This window comes from Triticum urartu, chromosome 1, assembly GCF_003073215.2.
Source record: "Triticum urartu cultivar G1812 chromosome 1, Tu2.1, whole genome shotgun sequence".
Taxonomy (NCBI): domain Eukaryota; kingdom Viridiplantae; phylum Streptophyta; class Magnoliopsida; order Poales; family Poaceae; genus Triticum; species Triticum urartu.
In genome coordinates this window covers 59,035,132-59,054,279 of record NC_053022.1, presented here as the reverse complement: position 1 = coordinate 59,054,279, position 19,148 = coordinate 59,035,132, and the positions used below count along the sequence as shown (strand labels likewise).

Sequence of the window (19,148 nt, the reverse complement as noted above, 5' to 3'; positions counted from 1 at the left end):
GTCACCGACCCGTCCCCGTCCCCGTCGTCGCCATCCCCGTCGCCGCCCCCCGTCGCCTCGCCTCGCCGGTGAGCTCCTACCCCGGCCGCCATGTCCACACACACACATATTTTTAATTAGTTGCAAAATTGTTAGTATTTTTTATGTTTTTAGTTATAGAAATATTTATAGAAATGTTAGAAATTTTTCTATTTTTTAGTTATAGAATTTTTTTTGTTTTTTAGTTATAGAAATATTTATAGAAATGTTAGAATTTTTTGTTTTTTAGTTATAGAAATATTAGAAATGTTAGTTATATAGAAATGTTAGAAATTTTTGAAATGTTAGTTTTAGCTAGATGAATTAGATTAATGTCAAATTATTAGACGATGATCGATGTTTTTTTTAGTTTCTTATAATTTTAGTTATAGACAAATTTAGAATTTGCATATATAGTTATCACAATCCAATAATTTAAAAAAATTTACTTTTTACGGGCATATAACATTTGTTTTCGACGATGCCCGGCCCGCATCCTCGTCGTCGACCTGTTCGCGGCGACGTCCTGCTTCAGAGGACCCATGTCCGGGACTGGACTCCCTCGGGCTGGCACTGGGAGGTGCTACCTTCAGGGCGCGCCGCTTGGTGAGGAACCCGACCCTAGGTCCCGTCGTCGACCCTGATCTCCTTTGGTGGCGTTCGCGTGGGCCACATTCGATGCAGAGGGAGCCGGCCCCGCCGGAGGTGGTGCGTCGCCGTGTCAGGGAGGAGGACAAGCACGCCCGTCGCTACATGGCTGCTATGGACGTCAGGTTCTCCAATACCTGACAGGTTCTTTGGGCAGATGACCGGAGATATGATCCTGTGATGGTTCCTTCTCTTCGGGTGTCCACCGCCAGCGCCTCAGGAACCGCGAGTGGCCTAGATTCTTCTGTTGTATTCAATCTTTATTAGCTAGCTAGCTAGCGATGTATTCGATATATAATATTTGAGACGATGTATTCGAGATTATATATATTATTAGAGACGATGTATTCGAGATTATATATTATTCGAGACGATGTATTCGGGATTATATATTATTTGAGACGATGCATATTATGTACTATGATTCAGTTTTTCCTTATTGATTGCATCAATGCATTGTAATTTGAATACTAAATTGTTTTATATTTCTTCTAGATTAGTTAAATAAAAGCTATGGCGGACAATACCAGCAGAGAGGGAGAAGAGACCATGTTCGAGATCATATGCAGCCCTTGCGGGCCAGATGATCAGAACGAAGATTATGACGGCTCTGAATATCTGATCAATACCGGGGAGGGTGATGATAAGATATTCGATCTCGACGACCGAATTGATGAAGCATGAACTATGATTATGATTATGATGACGCAGACAATGTTGATTTTGAAATAACAAAGACCGACGAGGTATATTTATATATTCAGGCATCTGGTGATCATGACATGTTTTTTGATTTGAAGATATATTAATGAATCGATCTTTCTTCTTTCAGCCCTCCGGATCGCGCAAATCTGCTTCTACAGACAGCGGGACAAAGCGAGGCCCGGGCAAAAAGTTGAAGGATGGTGTAAAGTACAACATCGATGCCATCAAACCTAATGGCGAACCAATCACGCCTAAGAACCTTGTGAACAAGTTCATTCGTCAGTGCGGATTCTTGTGAAGGACCAACTCTCGATCTCCATTCAAGAATGTAAAGAGCCAAAAAATAAACATCCAGATGTTACTTGGGTCAACGACAGAGCAAAAAAAACGCTTTGAGAATCTCTCATGGAACATTTCACCGTACCAGATCATCTCACTGATGTAGATGTGCAGAAAGTCAAGGACGATGCTCTTAGGAAGATGGCAATTGCATTCAACACCCACAAAAAAACTGTATGGGCCAACTACGTCGAAGGAGGAAGGAAGACTCCAGAATTCAAGGGAACACTGGAGAAGCAAAGAGAACACTGGTCCGCTTTCATGAAATTCAAGGAATCAGGATTATCTAAGGAACGGTCGAGAAAAAACAAGGTCAATGCCGCAAAAAATACGCAGTTCCATAGGCTGGGGCCAGGTGGCTACGCGGTGGCAATGCCTAACTGGGATAAGTCTGAGCAAGAGATGCTGGATGCAGGGGTCGATCCAGTTACTAGGAGCTGTCCCCCTAGGTGCAGAACTTGGTTCTATGCGCATGGTGGGGGGCGTTGGACCCGAAGACAGGCCTGGTTTCGAAGAAGGAAAGTCTAAAAGGAGTCGAAGATAAGTTACTTCAAGCAATAGAAGATGCTCGAACGGGGGTGTTCACGCCCAACAGAGAGAACGACGAGCTTACGTGCGCCCTGGGAAATCCTGAACACCCGGGAAGAACACGAGGCAAGGGCGTTGTTCCGTGGTATGAGGGCTTTTTGGACTGGAACGCCGACTACAGAACCCGTGCAAGAAGGAAGATGGAGGAGGAGAAGAAGAGGAAGCAGGAAGCAGAACGCCTTCAAGGCCTAGAATCAGTGCACGCGGACTTGGCACTCAAATTCCAGCGGCAGCAGCAGCAGATCGACTCACTTAGCCAGGAAAGGGGGTCTCAGCAGCGGCAGCAGATAGCGGATGATCCAGCATTGGATAGCACCGTCCCATCCATGCCGAGAAGCAGCGTTGGTTCCGTCCTGGGCGACGCACTGCTGGATAGATACCCTATGGATGACATCATGGAGAGCACTAACTGTGAGCTACACTTCAAAATGAAGAATATATCCATGAAGGTGCCAGATGCCATTGCTTATACAAATTCCCTCGATGCAACCTTCCATTGCAACCCGATTCCAGCCGACTATGCTCGTGTCCAGGTTGATGAAGTGGTGGACCAATATTCGGGCCTAGAGCTTGACATTCCTGGAGGTGACAAGGAGCACACACTGGGAGATGCCAAACATGTTATCATCCTATGGAGAAAGGATTGCATCATCTTTCCAAGACCACACACACCTCGTCAGCCGACTCCTCCTCGAAGTCCGCCACCGCGTCAGCAGACTCCCGCTCCTCCAGATCCGCCACCGCGTCAGGCCACTCCTCCTCCTCCAAGTCCGGCAAAGTGTCAGGCCACTCCTCCTCCTCCAAGTCCGGCAAAGCGTCAGGCCACTCCTCCTGCTTCAAGTCCGGCACAGCGCCAGCAGACTCCTCCTCGAAGTCCCCCACCACGTCAGCAGACTCCCGCTCCTCCAAGTCCACCAACGCGTCAGGCCACTCCTCCTCCTCCAAGTCAGGCACATCGTTAGGCCACTCCTCCTGCTCCAACTCAGCCACATCAGCCGTCTCCTCCGCCTCAGCAATCGCATAAGAGAGCCGCCGCAGTTATGGTGCATAGCGCTATGAGTCGAGGTAGTACAGGAGGTACAGGCGGAGGCAAGTGATATAAATATGGTCCAAGCCTCGCTCCTCTTCCTCAGAGGCCTTACGACATGATCGAGGAGCAAAACACAGCCATAGTGCAGGTCCAAGTGGACGCCCATTTTGGACCGAAACCGGCACTGCTGCCAAGGGAGAAAGTGCCCAAGGAAAAGATTGACCACTTCATTCGTATGGCTAGACAACCAGCTCCCAAGCCTGTTGACTCAGACTATGAGCCAAATCAGGAAGGCACATCGAGCACGACTATAGAAGGAGTCGAGCTCGAGCTCGAGCCAAGCAGCTGGCAAAAAATGCGGGAAAACCGTTCCCCAGCTGGGAGAACAGGCGACGCAGTCGATCCCCCCCCCCCCCCCCGCTTGTTGTGCCAACAACACATGAGAGTACCGCCACCCTATATATATGTGGGCAAACCGTTCCCTAGCTGGGCAATCTGGTAATAACCGAGAAGCATATAATGCAGGCTGAAATGCTCAATATCACTGTTGGATAACTCCTCGAGATCGAGCCCATGTCTCCGCTTAGAGAGGAGGAAATAAAACAAAAATATGTCCGCGGCCAACCTTTGGTCGAGCCCGAGGAGGTCAAGAATCTCCCAACGAGAATGTATGAATTTCATGATTGGTACATAAAAATTACCAAGAGTTCCAATCGAAAGTCCCTCATGGTGAAGGTCAAGGAAGAGCATTACTCCCATAAGCTAGCTCTGTCCGTTGAGTATTCAGAACTATTTCAGTTATTCAATCAAGATGCACTCGACAAATCTCTCATCAGTTTCTATTGTCTGTAAGTGATTTCTTTCTGTAATTTAAGTCTCAAGCTAGATTTAGTGCTCATTGATCGATCATTACCTGTAATTATCCTCACTATATTCTTTTTGGTGGTATTATGCAGGATGAAGATGTATGAAATGAAAAAAGCTGGACGCTATGGCATTGGGTTCATTGACCCAAATACCATGGACATATGAATATTATAAACAAGATGTAGATGATAAAATGCTAGAGTTCTTGAAGCGCCTCAATAGCAATGAAGATATATTACTTTCTTACAACTTCCGGTGAGTCACACTGTCTTGTACTACAAATTCTATTTTTGCTTACTAGCTAGCCAGATGTTAATAATTAAGTGTATAGGGTTTAGGGTAGTTGATTAGTGTTATGCGCATGCCCGCTTAATTAAGACATGCAAACGTGTGTGCATGCAGTTACCACTGGATCTTGTTAGACATTAAAGTTGAAGAAGGAAAAGTTGAATTACCGGACTCACTACTTAAAAAAAAAGTGACTACACCATCTTGAAGGGGATAGTCGACAGGTAATTTCAATCATTATTAACTATATCTCGGCCTATTTAGTTCTTCATTTTCTGATATCAACTATTTAATAACCCCTTTATTAATTTTCTTTGCCGACGGGCAGGGCTTGGGCAAAGTTCATCAAGGTGACTCCACGCAAATGGCGAAAAAAGTTGTTTTGGTTTCGACCCAAGGTAAGTAATTAAGTAGTACTAGCTAGCTTACCATCTCTTTAATTCTTATTTCAATACCATTAATTAATTATCATGTTTGATTAATTATTATCTCATTAAATTCCATTCTCGTAAAGGCCCTGAAGCAGGCGCCGGGGACTGACCCGTGTGCATACTACGTTTGCGAGAACATTCGCATGATGGCGTCCGAAAGGAGCAAATCTGATAGACAGGAATGAGTACGCTTGCCAGAACACTATTCATAATTTTTACATCATTATCGATATCTAGTCACACAACTAATACACATGCATATTGATCTCCTTCTTAACAGTTCAAAGAGGTGCGGGAAAAGCTCCTAGCAACGGAGCGCATACGAGCACTTCAAGAGGAAATAGCGGGATTTTTGCTCGACCAGGTCATAGATCCCAAAAGAGAATACTATTACCCGCTACCGCCCCCATGAACCACTCCCAATTGTCATCGTGCTCCGAAGGCACCAAGGCAACATGTAGGAGAAATTATATACATACATACATACATACATACATACATACATACATACATACATGTGTATGTGTGAATAATGGTGGTTGTGAGACATTCGATGATCGGTTCTACGAGAAATTCTATTTATATATATGCATAACGTGTATAATATGTAGTATCGTAAAATACCAGCAAACAAAAAAGAATTAAATGGAAAACACAAAATTAAAGGAAAAATAAAAACCCAAACCCAAACCCAAACCCAAAATAAATACCAACCGGTACTAAAGGGCTTCCCGCCCCCGGCGCTGGCTCGTGCCACGTGGTGGCCCTTTAGCGGCGGTTCGTGCAGAACCGGTACTAGGTCCCCACTCTTTAGTGCCAGTTGTAGAACAAACACTAAAGGCCCTTACGAACCGGTGATACATCCCGGTTCTGCACTAGTGGGGAGAGAGAGTGCATAGACCCACATACACGTGGTTGACGCTACAAAAATCCATTCAGTTAGTTTGCAACATGCCTGTATTGCACTCGGTTGTCTACAAGACAACCCATACTGTAAAAGTATGTGTATGTGGTCAGGAGGGTGCTCCATGCCGCACGATCAAAACTGATCGAACAGTTGCGGAGGCGGCTGGCGAGCACGTGTTATCATGCGAGTGAGGCTGAGCGTTCCGGTAAAACAATTCCTTCCCAATTCTCACCCCTCCTAAGTTACTAAAGCAATATGAGTTCAATTAAAACAAATGAGTTAAATTCTTAACTCCCATGTATAATCTCTCATTAATTATCATCTCCTTAAATATGCGTCAAATTTACGGTGTCAGTTCATATTTTATTGTTCCAATTACCGTAACTAAACTGGCTATATATGTTTTTATAAGAGTATAAGGCTATACTCCTACTATCTTAAACTAAAATTACGACACCTTTTTTAGCTATAAGATCTTCTTTCATTCATTCACGAGCAATATTACATCATTTATAAGGACAGGAATTATTGCCTGAGGGGCATCATCCATCCAAGTACTAAGAGAAGAAGATCTAGCTAGACTGGCTATCTCATGTGCGGCTACATTAGCCTCTCTAGGACAGTGCTCATAATTTACATGAGTGAAATCAAGCGACATGAAATAACAATCATCAAACAAGGCACTTGCAAAGCCCGAAGGTGAGCCCCCTGAATTCATTGTCGTAATCAGTTCAAGATTATCTGAATTCACAACCATTTTGTTGCATCCAATTGTACGAGCCAAGTTCATCCCACAACTTAACGCAGTTGCTTCGGCAGTCAAAGCATCAAAGCAAATATCAATACGATCATTCCCGGCTGCAATAAACATACCCGTATCATCACAAAGAATAGCTCCAATAGAAGCTTGGAGTGTATCAGGATCAAAACTAGCATCCACATTGAGCTTTATATACCCTTGAATAGGCTTCGTCCAACCCCCACGCTTCATCTTAGATTTTGGGTAGCTAGCTAATGTGAAATTTCCAGCCAAAGCTTGCACCGCTAGTTGAATTTGATTCGGTGTTTGTATTGGTTCATCATGAAGAAAATTCCTTCGTTCCCGCCATAAATACGAAGCTGCAGTAGCAACCATTTCCTTAAATTTCCCCTGTCCTAAGACTGAAGCAGCCTCATTATCAGGGACACTAAGGAGATACTACAAAGTTGGCTCGCCAGCCAGGTCAACATCACAAGCTCTATCAATAACATCGCCAAGACCCAACAATTTTCATACACTTATTTTAGAACGCAGGGAGTAAATGTTTTGATCAATGGACTTAAAAATAAAATACACATAGGAGTAGTACTTCCTTCGTCACAGTTTACAAGTCCTACGCGTATACCTAGGTTGCCAATTTTGTCACCCTAATATAAACTATATAACACAAAAATGATACCTTTTGAAAATAGAACATTTGAAGTTTATATTGGTATGTTTTTTGTAATATATGACTTGTATAAGGTTGGTCAAATTGATGACCTAAGGATACGCGCATGCCCTGTAAACTGAGAGAGAGGAAGTAGGGCAAATTTGACAATTTTGACCTCGGGACGAAATCAATTCACAAAATGAACTGCCCGCGAAACTATTTCACATCATTGACCCTTTTGTGTAGCGCCCGCCACGCAGGCGCCACACCCTACGGTGCAACGCCCAGCTCTGGGGTGTTGCACGCCAGTCCACCGTGGCAGCCCTTGGGCCCGCACCCAGCAGTGCAGCGCCTCCGAGCTAGGCACCACACATGTAATATGCAGTGCCTAGCCCTCGGGCGCTGCACTGTGACTTATCCAGCGGCTTGGCCCCCCTCCCCCACTCCCCCCACCCCACACACCCCAACCCGAGCTTTGCCCCCTCTCCCACTCTCTCCTCCTCTCAAATCCTCTCCCAAATCTTGCAAATTTGAAGAATTTGTCCGTGGATTTCGAAGTCAAACCCTTCCTCAAGGTAATCTTCTCCGATCCCCTTGTTTTGATCCAAGTAATGCTAGTTTGGGGAAACCCTAGTTTTGTTTGGATCTAGAGATTTGCATGGAGATGTGAGATCTTTGTTTGCCAATTTCCTATGATTAGGCTTTGTTAGTATGTTAGGGTTATTCTTATGGGTGTTCTTATGTTGGTGCTAGGGTTATGGTTAGGGTTAGGGTTATTGTTAGGGTTATGGTTAGGGTTAGGCTTATGGTTAGGGTTAGGGTTGTTGTTTGATATATATATATTATGGTTTGTATTTCGTGTTAATCCTTAAATTAGTACTCATGGAAGCAATGTTACATTGTGTTGTTTGAATGCTTATAGGGATGGGAAGAACATGTGTGTTTGTTCATCATGGGGACAAAGACGCCTTCTTGAAAGGCAATATTGAACCGGACCCGGATGAGCTTGATATGGTGTTTGATAGTAGTCCTAGCTATGCGGAGCTCTTGCAACAAGTGAGGAAAGATTTGAATTGGATGGACCCTAGTGATATCGTTGAGTTGGAGGGAAGGCATAATGTAGGTTTTGGAATGCACATCCGTTGGAAGACAATGTGTATCAACTCGGAGCAACGTTGGGTTGCATACAAGGAAACGGTGGCCGATTCACTTGACAAGGCTCTTGAGTTATTTGCAACGAAGAAGGTTGATTCAAATTTGCATTTGGACTTGAACCAGAAACCCTCCCCTTTGGTTGCTAGTAGCCCCCCACCCTTGAAGCGAGATGAAATTGTTGAACCTCTTTTGACCCAAGAAGTGAGGCCAACATTGAGCCCGTTTACAAACAACCAAGATGAAGCTTTGCAAGAGGACAATGATGAGTATGCGGACGATGACAATGAAGTTGATCTCCATGACAACAATGTGGGTGATCTTGACAAATATCATTTGCAAGAGACAATGGACCATTCCATCCCTTTTTCCCGTGCATATGCATCGGATTCGGATGACGAAGGTCTCGATGAACAAGTTGATGAGGAGGGGTTCACGGTGAAGGAGGCCGAAGCTTTCGAGAAGGTATTCGGTCGGGATCACAAGACACCATTGTTTAAGGATGTTAGTCTCGCGGATGAAGCCGTTGTGGATGGTGGCAAATCTATATCTCTTGGGGTTAGGCCAAGCTCTCACCGTGATTTGGGAGACGACAAGAACCGGATTGCTAAAGGGTCTAAGTTCGAAACCTTGTTGGAATTGAAGATGTGGCTCGACAACTACTCGGTTACGCATTATCGTCCACACAAGGTGGTGCACTCGGACGTCAATGTGCGCTACATGGTTGCATGTGCATGTGAAGATGAAATATGTCCGTGGATTGTGCGTGCAAGACCATGGAAAGGAGGTCCCGCTTGGCACATAGTGAGTTGTGTGCCAACTCACATGTGCCGAGGCAAAAGGGTGGATGGCAAGATTGTGTCCCAAGACCACAGATAACTCACTCCGAGTTCATCGCTTACAGGCTCTCCAACTCAATATCCACACTTCCAACAATGAGCGTCCAACATGTCATTGACCTTGTGAAAGCCATCTTTCATTACAAGGTGAAGTACGGCAAGGCATGGAAGGCGAAGCAAGCCGCATTTAAGATGTTGTATGGTACTTGGGAGGAAGCATACAACCGAATCCCTAGGTTGTTGTTAGCCATGGCCGCCATAAACCCGGGCATGGTTCATGTTGTCGAGCCTCATGGGCACCAAACAACGGTTTATGAAGGAAGGAAAGTCCGAGTATTTGGCCGTGCATTTTGGGCGTTCGAGCAATGCGTGAGGGCTTTCGAACACTGTAGGCCGGTCATCGCCATTGATGGCACGTTCTTGACCGGACAATACAAGGGCACCTTGTTGGTTGCGATAGCAAGTGATGCCAATAACCGGGTGTTGCCATTGGCATTTTCTTTGGTTGAGGCGGAGAACAATGACAACTGGGAGTGGTTTTTGCGTATTTTGAGGACGAAGGTGTTACCCGCTCAAAGAGAAATTTGTGTCATATCGGATCGACATCCAGGAATTCTTAACGCGGTGGAGATTGACATTCCCGGGCATGCTCCGTTGCACCATCGATGGTGCATGAGGCACTTTTGTTCTAACTTCTACAGGGCATGTGGCCTTAAGGAGTTGGCCGATGATCTTCAAGATTGTTGTCTCGCTTTCTTCGAGAAGCGGTTCGCCACTTTGTTGAACAAATTGCTCGCACACAAAAAACTTGATCACGGGGGTCAAGACTTTATCAATAGGCACATTCAACACCGGTCCCAATCCTTAATCTTCCGCTGCCTTTTCCTATCCAACCTGCAAGTTAGAAACATAATATTAGTAGCATCGAAACCGCCGAGAAGCTGCTAAGTGCTCAAGGTTAATTATATCTTACACGTGTAGCAACTTGTCCGTGTCCTCCCACTCTGGCGGATGTGCCTGGAACAAACCAAACTGATGGCGCACTCGATGTGGGAGGTGAAGCTCAACCGCCCAGTTGCATATGAGTGGGCACCGCATACGCCAGAGATCCATATCCCTAGTGCACATCAGATTCAGCCTGAACTCTAAAGGGTTACCAAAACTGTCTCCTGTTCCATACAGCTCCCATATCACCTGTAAAATGGGATAGAATGCAAAATTGATATCGACTTGCAATAGAAGCATCATAATCACTTATGCAATGTCAATTCACCTGCTCAGGCGTGATCACATCAAGCTCGCTCTGGTACAACTTGTACATGACCGAGGGATCATCTGTCGTCTCATTTAACACATCCCACTTGTGAGCCCAAGTGGGTCGCCGTAGTGGGTCGCCTTTGTCGTCCCAATCATCGTACTTCACGGTCTTCGGACGTCCAACCGACAAACGCTCCCAGCTCCATATGGAAAGTGCGAGCAAACAACCACCAATACCTCCAGATGACCTACAACAGGCTTCGTCCAACTGCACATAAAAGAGAACATGGTTCAATTAAGAGCAAGATCACATTCATAATGTAGCAATGAAGTGAAAAGGAAACAACTTCATACCTGTCTATACAAGTAAGCCAGTGTCGCCGAACCCCAACTCCAATTGCTATCGAAGACGGTCAACGCCTTCAGCCACATCCATGGAGCATTCTTGCCTGTGCTATCAGCAAACATAGTCCTGGATATCACGTACCACATGTAGACACGAGCATATGTCTTGACCGTGTCCTCATCAGCTTCCGGTGGGCAAGTACCAAAGTGCTCAGTAATCCACGTGAAAGTAGCACCGGCTGCGACTCTTTCCTTCTTCTTGTCTTTTGCTGCTGGTTCCGGAGGCTCCGGACATACCGATAAGGGCATGCATCTACGCGCGCCACCCATCGGAATCGGTGCTCATACATAGAGGATTCTCATTGATGGGAAGACCGGTGATCATAGCAATATCCTGGAGCGTCACGGTCATCTCCCCGGTCTGAAGATGGAAACTTGTTGTGGGTTTCGTAGTAATTTCAAAAAATTTCCTACGCACACGCAAGATCATGTGATGCATAGCAACGAGAGGGGAGAGTGTTGTCTACGTACCACGCAGACCGACTGCGGAAGCGTTGACACGCAACGTAGAGGAAGTAGTCGTACGTCTTCACGATCCAACCGATCAAGCACCGAAACTACGGCACCTCCGAGTTCGAGCACACGTTCAGCTCGATGACGATCCCCGGACTCCGATCCAGCAAAGTGTCGGGGAAGAGTTCCGTCAGCACGACGGCGTGGTGACGATCTTGATGCACTACAGCAGCAGGGCTTCGCCTAAACTCCGCTACAGTATTATCGAGGAATATGGTGGCTGGGGGCACCGCACACGGCTAAGGAATAGATCACGTGGATCAACTTGTGTGTTCTAGGGTGCCTCTACCTCAGTATATAAAGGACTAGAGGGGGAGGCTGGCCGGCCAAGGGGGGCGCGCCAGGAGAGTCCTACTCCCTCTGGGAGTAGGATTCCCCCCCCCCAATCCTAGTTGGAATAGGATTCGCGGAGGGGGAAAAGAGAGAGAGGGGGCCGGCCACCTCTCCTAGTCCTAATAGGACTAGGGGAAGGGGAGGCGCACAGCCCATGTAGGGCTGCCTCTTCTCTTTTCCACTAAGGCCCATCATGGCCCATTTAGCTCCCGGGGGGTTCCGGTAACCTCCCGGTACTCCGGTAAAATGCCGATTTCACCCGGAACACTTCCGATGTCCAAACATAGGCTTCCAATATATCAATCTTCATGTCTTGACCATTTCGAGACTCCTCGTCATGTCCGTGATCATATCCGGGACTCCGAACAACCTTTGGTACATCAAAATATATAAACTCATAATGAAACTGTCATCGTAACATTAAGCGTGCGGACCCTACGGGTTCGAGAACAATGTAGACATGATCGAGACATGTCTCTGGTCAATAACCAATAGCGGAACCTGGATGCTCATATTGGCTCCTACATTTTCTACGAAGATCTTTATCGGTCGGACCGTATAACAACATACGTTGTTCCCTTTGTCTTCGGTATGTTACTTGCCCGAGATTCGATCATCGGTATCTCAATACCTAGTTCAATCTCGTTACCGGCAAGTCTCTTTACTCGTTCCGTAATACATAATCCCGCAACTAACTCATTAGTTGCAATGCTTGCAAGGGCAAGGCTTATGTGATGTGCATTACCGAGAGGGCCCAGAGATACCTCTCCGACAATCGGAGTGACAAATCCTAATCTCGAAATACGCCAACCCAACATCTACCTTTGGAGACACCTGTAATGCTCCTTTATAATCACCCAGTAACGTTGTGACGTTTGGTAGCACCCAAAGTGTTCCTCCGGCAAACGGGAGTTGCATAATCTCATAGTCATAGGAACATGTATAAGTCATGAAGAAAGCAATAGCAACATACTAAACGATCGGGTGCTAAGCTAATGGAATGGGTCATGTCAATCAGATCATTCAACTAATGATGTGACCTCATTAATCAAATAATAACTCTTTGTTCATGGTTAGGAAACATAACCATCTTTGATTAACGAGCTAGTCAAGTAGAGGCATACTAGTGACACTCTGTTTGTCTATGTATTCACACATGTATTATGTTTCCGGTTAATACAATTCCAGCATGAATAATAAACATTTATCATGATATAAGGAAATAAATAATAACTTTATTATTGCCTCTAGGGCATATTTCCTTCAAAACTATGTGTCTCCGGCCGCCAATGATCAATAAGCGCGATGAGTGCTGGAGCATTGTTGAGTGGCGTCGACCGTCTGACCATATGGATGAAAGGGAGAAGTCCTGTCTCCCTTACATACGGTGTGTATCGCTCATCATAGAGCATCCACCCAAGGGTGACCCCGTGAGAACGAAGCTTCAAAGGTGCAAGCTCCTACAAACAAACAATTCATAACATTACATATGGGGCATTTGTGTTTGAAATAAATACGAAATTCATAAAACAGGCCACTTTAATTATTACCCGATGCTCCACCGCCATAGCGTACGACCGGTGTTGTTTGTCCCAGTGATCATCGAGAAGCCAAACCATCCTAACAATTTTGAAATAAAGCTTTCTTGTCAACACGATTATCTTTTGAATACAAATAAATTAAAGTATGCCTACTAGATGCAACCATACCAATCTATGTATCCAACCATATCAAATCAAACAAAACTAATAAACTAGGGTTCCACAAATAACTAGGCCTACTTCATACAAATGACTTTTCCATAAAGTATGCCTACTTCATACAAATAACTCTTCCATAAACTAAACTAGGGTTCCACAAATCAAACAAACAGGGGTTGTAATACATGCAAAGTTCTAATACATGCAAGATTCAAATCTAATCTAATCAAACAAGGATTCCTCAAATCTTCAAAATATCATATTTTCTATGGATAGAAAGAAGGGGATCGGAGGAGAGTACCTTCTAAGATGGATTGGTGAAGAAATGCACGGACCAAATCGTCGGATCTGAAGGATTTGGGAGAGGGGATTGAGAGGGGGAGAGGAGGAAGCCACCGGCGCCGCTGCTTCTTTTGCAACTGAACGAATGGGGTGGGGTGGGGGGAGGGGGGAGCGGGCGGCTGGCGTCTAAGTCACAGTGCAGCGCCCGAACGCTAGGCGCTGCACATTACATGTGTGGCGCCTAGCACGGAGGCGCTGCACTACTGGGTGCGGGCCCAGGGGCTGCCACGCTGGACTGGAGTGCAACGCCCCCGAGTTAGGCGCTGCACCGTAGGGTGTGGCGCCGTCGTGGCGGACGCTACACAAAAATGTCAGTGCTGTGAAATAGTTTCACGGGCAGTTCATTCCGCGAATTGATTTCATCCCAAGGTCAAAATTGTCAAATTTACCAGGAAGTAGTACAAAGAAAGATAAAACCGGCCCCACATCACATGACACGATGAGGGCGCCCCGGGGCCAGAACCTTTCAACGGTCAAACAGACAGGTTTGCTAATTAATTAATCAACGAGTTAATGAACCCAACGCAATTAATTAATTAATCACATCTTTTTTTTCCTCCTCCGCATTATAACCTCTTTTTCCCCCCTGGCGACCCCTCCCTCCCATTTGCTCTGCTCGCTCGCTCGCCGCCCCCTCCTCTCCTCCGATCCTCCCCCCACGTCCCGCGCCGGAGCTGGGGAGGGAGGGGGGAAATTCACCCCCGCGCCAGGCGGATTCCGCCCCGGATCCCCGCGTCGGGCAGGCCGGCCTTCTTACCCGGTAGGTAATCGATCGATCGATCGATCGATCAATCAATCAATTCGGGCATCCTCCGTTTTCTCCGATCCGTCGATTCCGGCGGGTCCTTGCGCGAGGGCGAGGGAGAAGCCGTGGTTCTAGGGTTCGGTGGTCTTAGGGTGCTGCGTTTTAGGTGATGGCCTGCCCTCGGTTCGGATGATAGGTGTTTGTTTTCCTTTTTTTTTTCCTCTTCTGGCTTGCAAAATTTGGGGCTCGGAGCTCGATTGCGTCCTCTTGCTGGGTTCTCCGCGGTCCTGAATGTCTTGGATTGGAGGGGAGTTGGTGAGGATGGATGCAGGCTTCGATGCAAATACGGTGATCTGGATCGAGAATTGTGTCGTTTTTAATTTCGATATATGCCTACCGTACCAAGCAAGGAGACGCGAATTGGTCAACTAGCTTCGGAAGCTAACGGTGGGTATCGAGTTGCTGAGTATGTCCTGCATGATCAGACTTTTAGACAGAGCTTTATGATATGTGGGAACCAGTCTAATTTTCTGGCTTGTGACAAGAACTGGTTTGAGCCACCGAGAACAGGCTCCAATCTTGCTAGGAATTTGGCTGTCGAGAGGGCGTTGGGAGTGTAAAATTATAAACTTTTCAGTATCTTCAAGCCTATCAAGCAATAGAAATTGTCTGCAACCAGAAGTGGACGTCCTTAGACAATTATCCTGGTCACCTCCTTTAGACGATCGACTTACCTGTACGTTTCTGACTCACAGTAATGCTGCCTTTTGCAGGTTAACCAAGTACGGTGCATTCTGAACGGTAGCCTGTAACTCTTATTGGGTAATTCTACCACATTATGGCCTCGGTTGGTGCGGTGCGTCCTTCCTCGCGCTTTCAGAATGACACGAGTACTAGTGGTGATGCCGACCGACTTCCGAACGAGATGGGCAATATGAGCATAAGGGATGACAGGGTAATCTCCCTAGACTGGTTGACCACTTCACCTTATGTCTTTTGGCAGGTGATCAGTTCCTAATTTTGTGTCTGAACAATGCAGGACCCTGAGGATATAGTAGTCAACGGCAATGGGACGGAACCAGGCCATATTATAGTCACAAGCATTGAGGGAAGAAATGGGCAAGCAAAACAGGTATGTAAAAGAATCTATATTAACTGGTGTTATTGCAATCCTCTCCGAAGCTCAATAATTTCTCTCTACTAAGCTATGTATCTGCATTGCAGACCATTAGCTACATGGCTGAGCGCGTGGTTGGTAATGGGTCATTTGGAACTGTTTTCCAGGTTTGTTACTGGATAAATCAGTATTTTTTAGTGTCTTGATGTGTTAATTTGTGTATACTTTTATTTAGCAATTCCTGATGGCTCCAACTTTTTCTGAATGATCTTGCATAGGCTAAGTGTCTTGAAACTGGGGAGACGGTGGCTATAAAGAAGGTTCTTCAAGACAAGAGATATAAGAACCGTGAGCTGCAAACGATGCGAGTTCTTGACCACCCAAATGTTGTGGCTTTAAAGCATTGTTTTTTCTCAAAGACTGAGAAGGAGGAGCTTTACCTCAACCTGGTGCTTGAGTATGTGCCGGAGACTGCTCATCGTGTCATTAAGCATTACAACAAGATGAACCAACGCATGCCCTTGATATATGCAAAACTGTACATGTATCAGGTAAAGTTCATGCTCTTTTCCTGCCAAAAGTCTGTTAAATCTATTCAAGCACTGCTTAGTACTGACCATAAGTTGTTAAATTCATTATAATTGACAGATATGTAGATCTTTGGCATACATTCACAACAGCATTGGAGTATGCCACAGAGACATCAAGCCTCAAAATCTTCTGGTTCGTACATTACAAATCAATTGAACACTTCCTGAAGCATTTAATGTATAGTTAAGCACTACTTTTGGTATAGTCAGCTGATTTGATGAAAAATTATTTTTGCCAGGTGAATCCACATACACACCAATTGAAATTATGTGACTTCGGAAGTGCGAAAGTGTTGGTATGATCATACATTACCTGATATTCACACTTGCACGACATTGCCATTTTCATGTTGTCTAACTACTTTTTATTTTTGATAGGTAAAAGGAGAACCAAATATTTCCTATATCTGTTCAAGGTACTATAGAGCCCCAGAGCTCATATTTGGTGCTACTGAATACACAACGGCAATTGACGTTTGGTCTGCTGGCTGTGTTCTTGCTGAACTCCTTCTAGGACAGGTAAATGACCACACAATTTATATGTGATTATTAAACTATCCAGCTTATGGGATCTGTCAGCCTAAGATCCATTCTCTTTCCTAATAGCCTATATTCCCTGGCGACAGTGGTGTTGATCAGCTTGTTGAAATCATCAAGGTACATTCACAATCTTTCTCCCCTGGAAGTTGCTGTCTGTTTAATTGTATTTGTTCCTGTTTACATTGTTTCCAAGGAAGTTACCATCTTTTAGTTGTATTTACACCTACTTACATTGTTTCCCATCAGGTTTTAGGTACCCCTACAAGAGAAGAAATTAAGTGCATGAATCCAAATTATACAGAGTTTAAATTCCCACAAATCAAAGCTCACCCATGGCACAAGGTAGGAACCTTTTGTTAGTTGTTTTATTTGCTTCTAAGGCTTCAGTATAACATTATTATTTTTATTTCCATCAGATCTTCCATAAAAGAATGCCTGCTGAAGCAGTAGATCTTGTCTCCAGACTCTTGCAATATTCACCAAGCCTGCGTTCAACTGCTGTGAGTGTTGCTGAGCAAATATTGTTTCCTAGAGAAGTTTGATTTATAGTCATCACTGTTAAATTAAATGCTTTTGCTTCCCTGTATTCGAACGGATGCTGTTTTGTGCAAGCTGTAGCTTACATTCCTACCTGCTTTCCTGATACAGTTGGAAGCATTAATTCATCCATTCTTCGATGAACTCCGGGACCCAAACACCCGTTTACCGAACGGCCGTTTTCTTCCTCCCCTCTTTAACTTTAAGCCCCATGGTTAGTCTACAACATTAACTCGCACTCGCACTAGCACTAATCAAATGTTTATAACCCTACTTATCTTCAACTCTGGTGTGCTGGACTTGAACAGAGTTGAAGGGCGTGCCAATGGACATCCTGGTGAAGCTCATCCCTGAACATGCTCGGAAGAACTGTGCCTTTGTAGGATGGTGATCCGTCAGACGGCTGCTTGAAGTTTAGTTCAGAACAAATCCAGTTGTCGTCTACTAGAAACCCCAGGAATTTGAGATTGCCTGCAGCCACACGGGATATAGGCGATGACACATGTGATTATTATTCTTTTTCTCGTCCGAGACCTCGATGTCATGTATTCTTTCCCCCTACTGCCGATGTAACAAACCACCCATGATTCTGTAAGTAGATGAGAAGTGTTTCGACCGTTTTCCCCTGAGCTCATGTGCTATGCAATGAAGGATGCACCCTATGTACCGCCAATATTTGGTCCAGTATTTGTTCATGGATCCAGGCTATAATTCATTTGTACTCATCACATTGTTCTGTCAGATACTGTCAAGTTTTTCAATTTTGCTATCTGGTACAAACTGAACAAGTTGACAAATCCTCGGAACCACTAAGTTGTTGAACTTGAGTAGATACTGCTGCCTCGTGTTTGTATCCTAGCAAATCAGTCCGAGGGCCTGCATTCTCTTAAGAGCATCTCCAACAGTCGCGCCAAGAGACGCACGCGCGGCACGGCAAAGGGCGGCAGCTCGCGCGCTACTTTTGGTGTGCCGCTTCCCGCGCGTCTATAAATTGCGGCGCTCGCTATTGAAATAGAACGAGACGCAATCTGATAGTAATGAAAAACTGTGTCTATTGATGATGACAAGTTAGGACACGACGGTTACAAGAGTTGCATCTCTTTGTATGACAGTTTGGATAAGTGGAGATTTAATCTCTTAATTAACTTGTGTTAATTAAGTCTTAACACTCCCCCTAATCTACGCTTGTCCATGTAGTATCATCATCATCAACTTAGGTAAGTCTCCTCGAAAAACCCTGTGGGAAAAATGTGAGGAGATGGGTGTTTGATATGTTGCTAAAACTCCTTCAAACCCTGTGGGAAAATAAGGAGAAAATAATGCAACATATAATGATTATTGTCTGTTTAACTCAATATGAGAAAACCCCATAGAATTAAAGGACAATAAATATGTCGTATATACTTTCTTAAAAACCCCGGTGGGGAAAACAGAAAATATGACATATTGTCTTGTGTTGATATTACCTTATTAAAAACCTTCATGAGAACCTATAAAGTAAACTCATGAAGGGAAAAAGAGTATAATATGATGCTTTTAACAGGAACAATTCAGGAAGATACTCCCCTTGATTCTTGCAAATTCCGAAGCCGTCATATACCAATTTCATGAACATATTTCCGGAATGTAGAAGTTGGTAGAGACTTGGTGAACAAATCAGTCATATGATTTGACTTACAAGATATGCAATATAGTGATATTGCTTATTATGTAACCTGTTTGCATCCGAGCAACACAAGCAACATTATCTTTGAGATAATGGTTGGTGGATATAGCCATGATGTCTGTTTCGAAGACTCTTCATGAGAGGGCTACCACACCTAGTAGTAACACTAAGCTTGTCTA

At 44.9% G+C, this 19,148-nt stretch overlaps 1 protein-coding gene across 2 annotated transcripts; it reads left to right on the top strand.

The window, feature by feature from the left end:
• The first annotated feature begins 14,341 nt into the window (after positions 1-14,341).
• On the top strand, positions 14,342-18,064 carry LOC125547212 (shaggy-related protein kinase alpha-like). Of its 2 annotated transcripts, none has more exons than XM_048711181.1 (13): positions 14,342-14,534; positions 15,293-15,474; positions 15,559-15,651; positions 15,744-15,803; positions 15,915-16,187; positions 16,285-16,359; positions 16,466-16,522; positions 16,605-16,745; positions 16,833-16,883; positions 17,013-17,108; positions 17,183-17,266; positions 17,415-17,517; positions 17,612-18,064. In XM_048711181.1, exons 2-13 carry the CDS (start codon positions 15,358-15,360, stop codon positions 17,692-17,694), a joined length of 1,233 nt encoding a protein of 410 aa, XP_048567138.1. In that variant the 5' UTR covers positions 14,342-14,534; positions 15,293-15,357; the 3' UTR covers positions 17,695-18,064. The 2 variants fall into 2 exon arrangements, with proteins under 2 accessions (XP_048567138.1, XP_048567142.1); XM_048711185.1 differs by having other exon boundaries at positions 14,368-14,538.
• The last annotated feature ends 1,084 nt before the right edge of the window (positions 18,065-19,148 follow it).

Excerpts from the sequence above, each read along its gene's own strand:
- LOC125547212 (XM_048711181.1), top strand. The coding sequence starts at position 15,358 with ATGGCCTCGGTTGGTGCGGTGCGTCCTTCCTCGCGCTTTCAGAATGAC. Across the intron at positions 16,188-16,284 it reads CAAAACTGTACATGTATCAG|ATATGTAGATCTTTGGCATA; the intron begins GTAAAGTTCATG and ends TATAATTGACAG. Across the intron at positions 16,523-16,604 it reads TCGGAAGTGCGAAAGTGTTG|GTAAAAGGAGAACCAAATAT; the intron begins GTATGATCATAC and ends TATTTTTGATAG.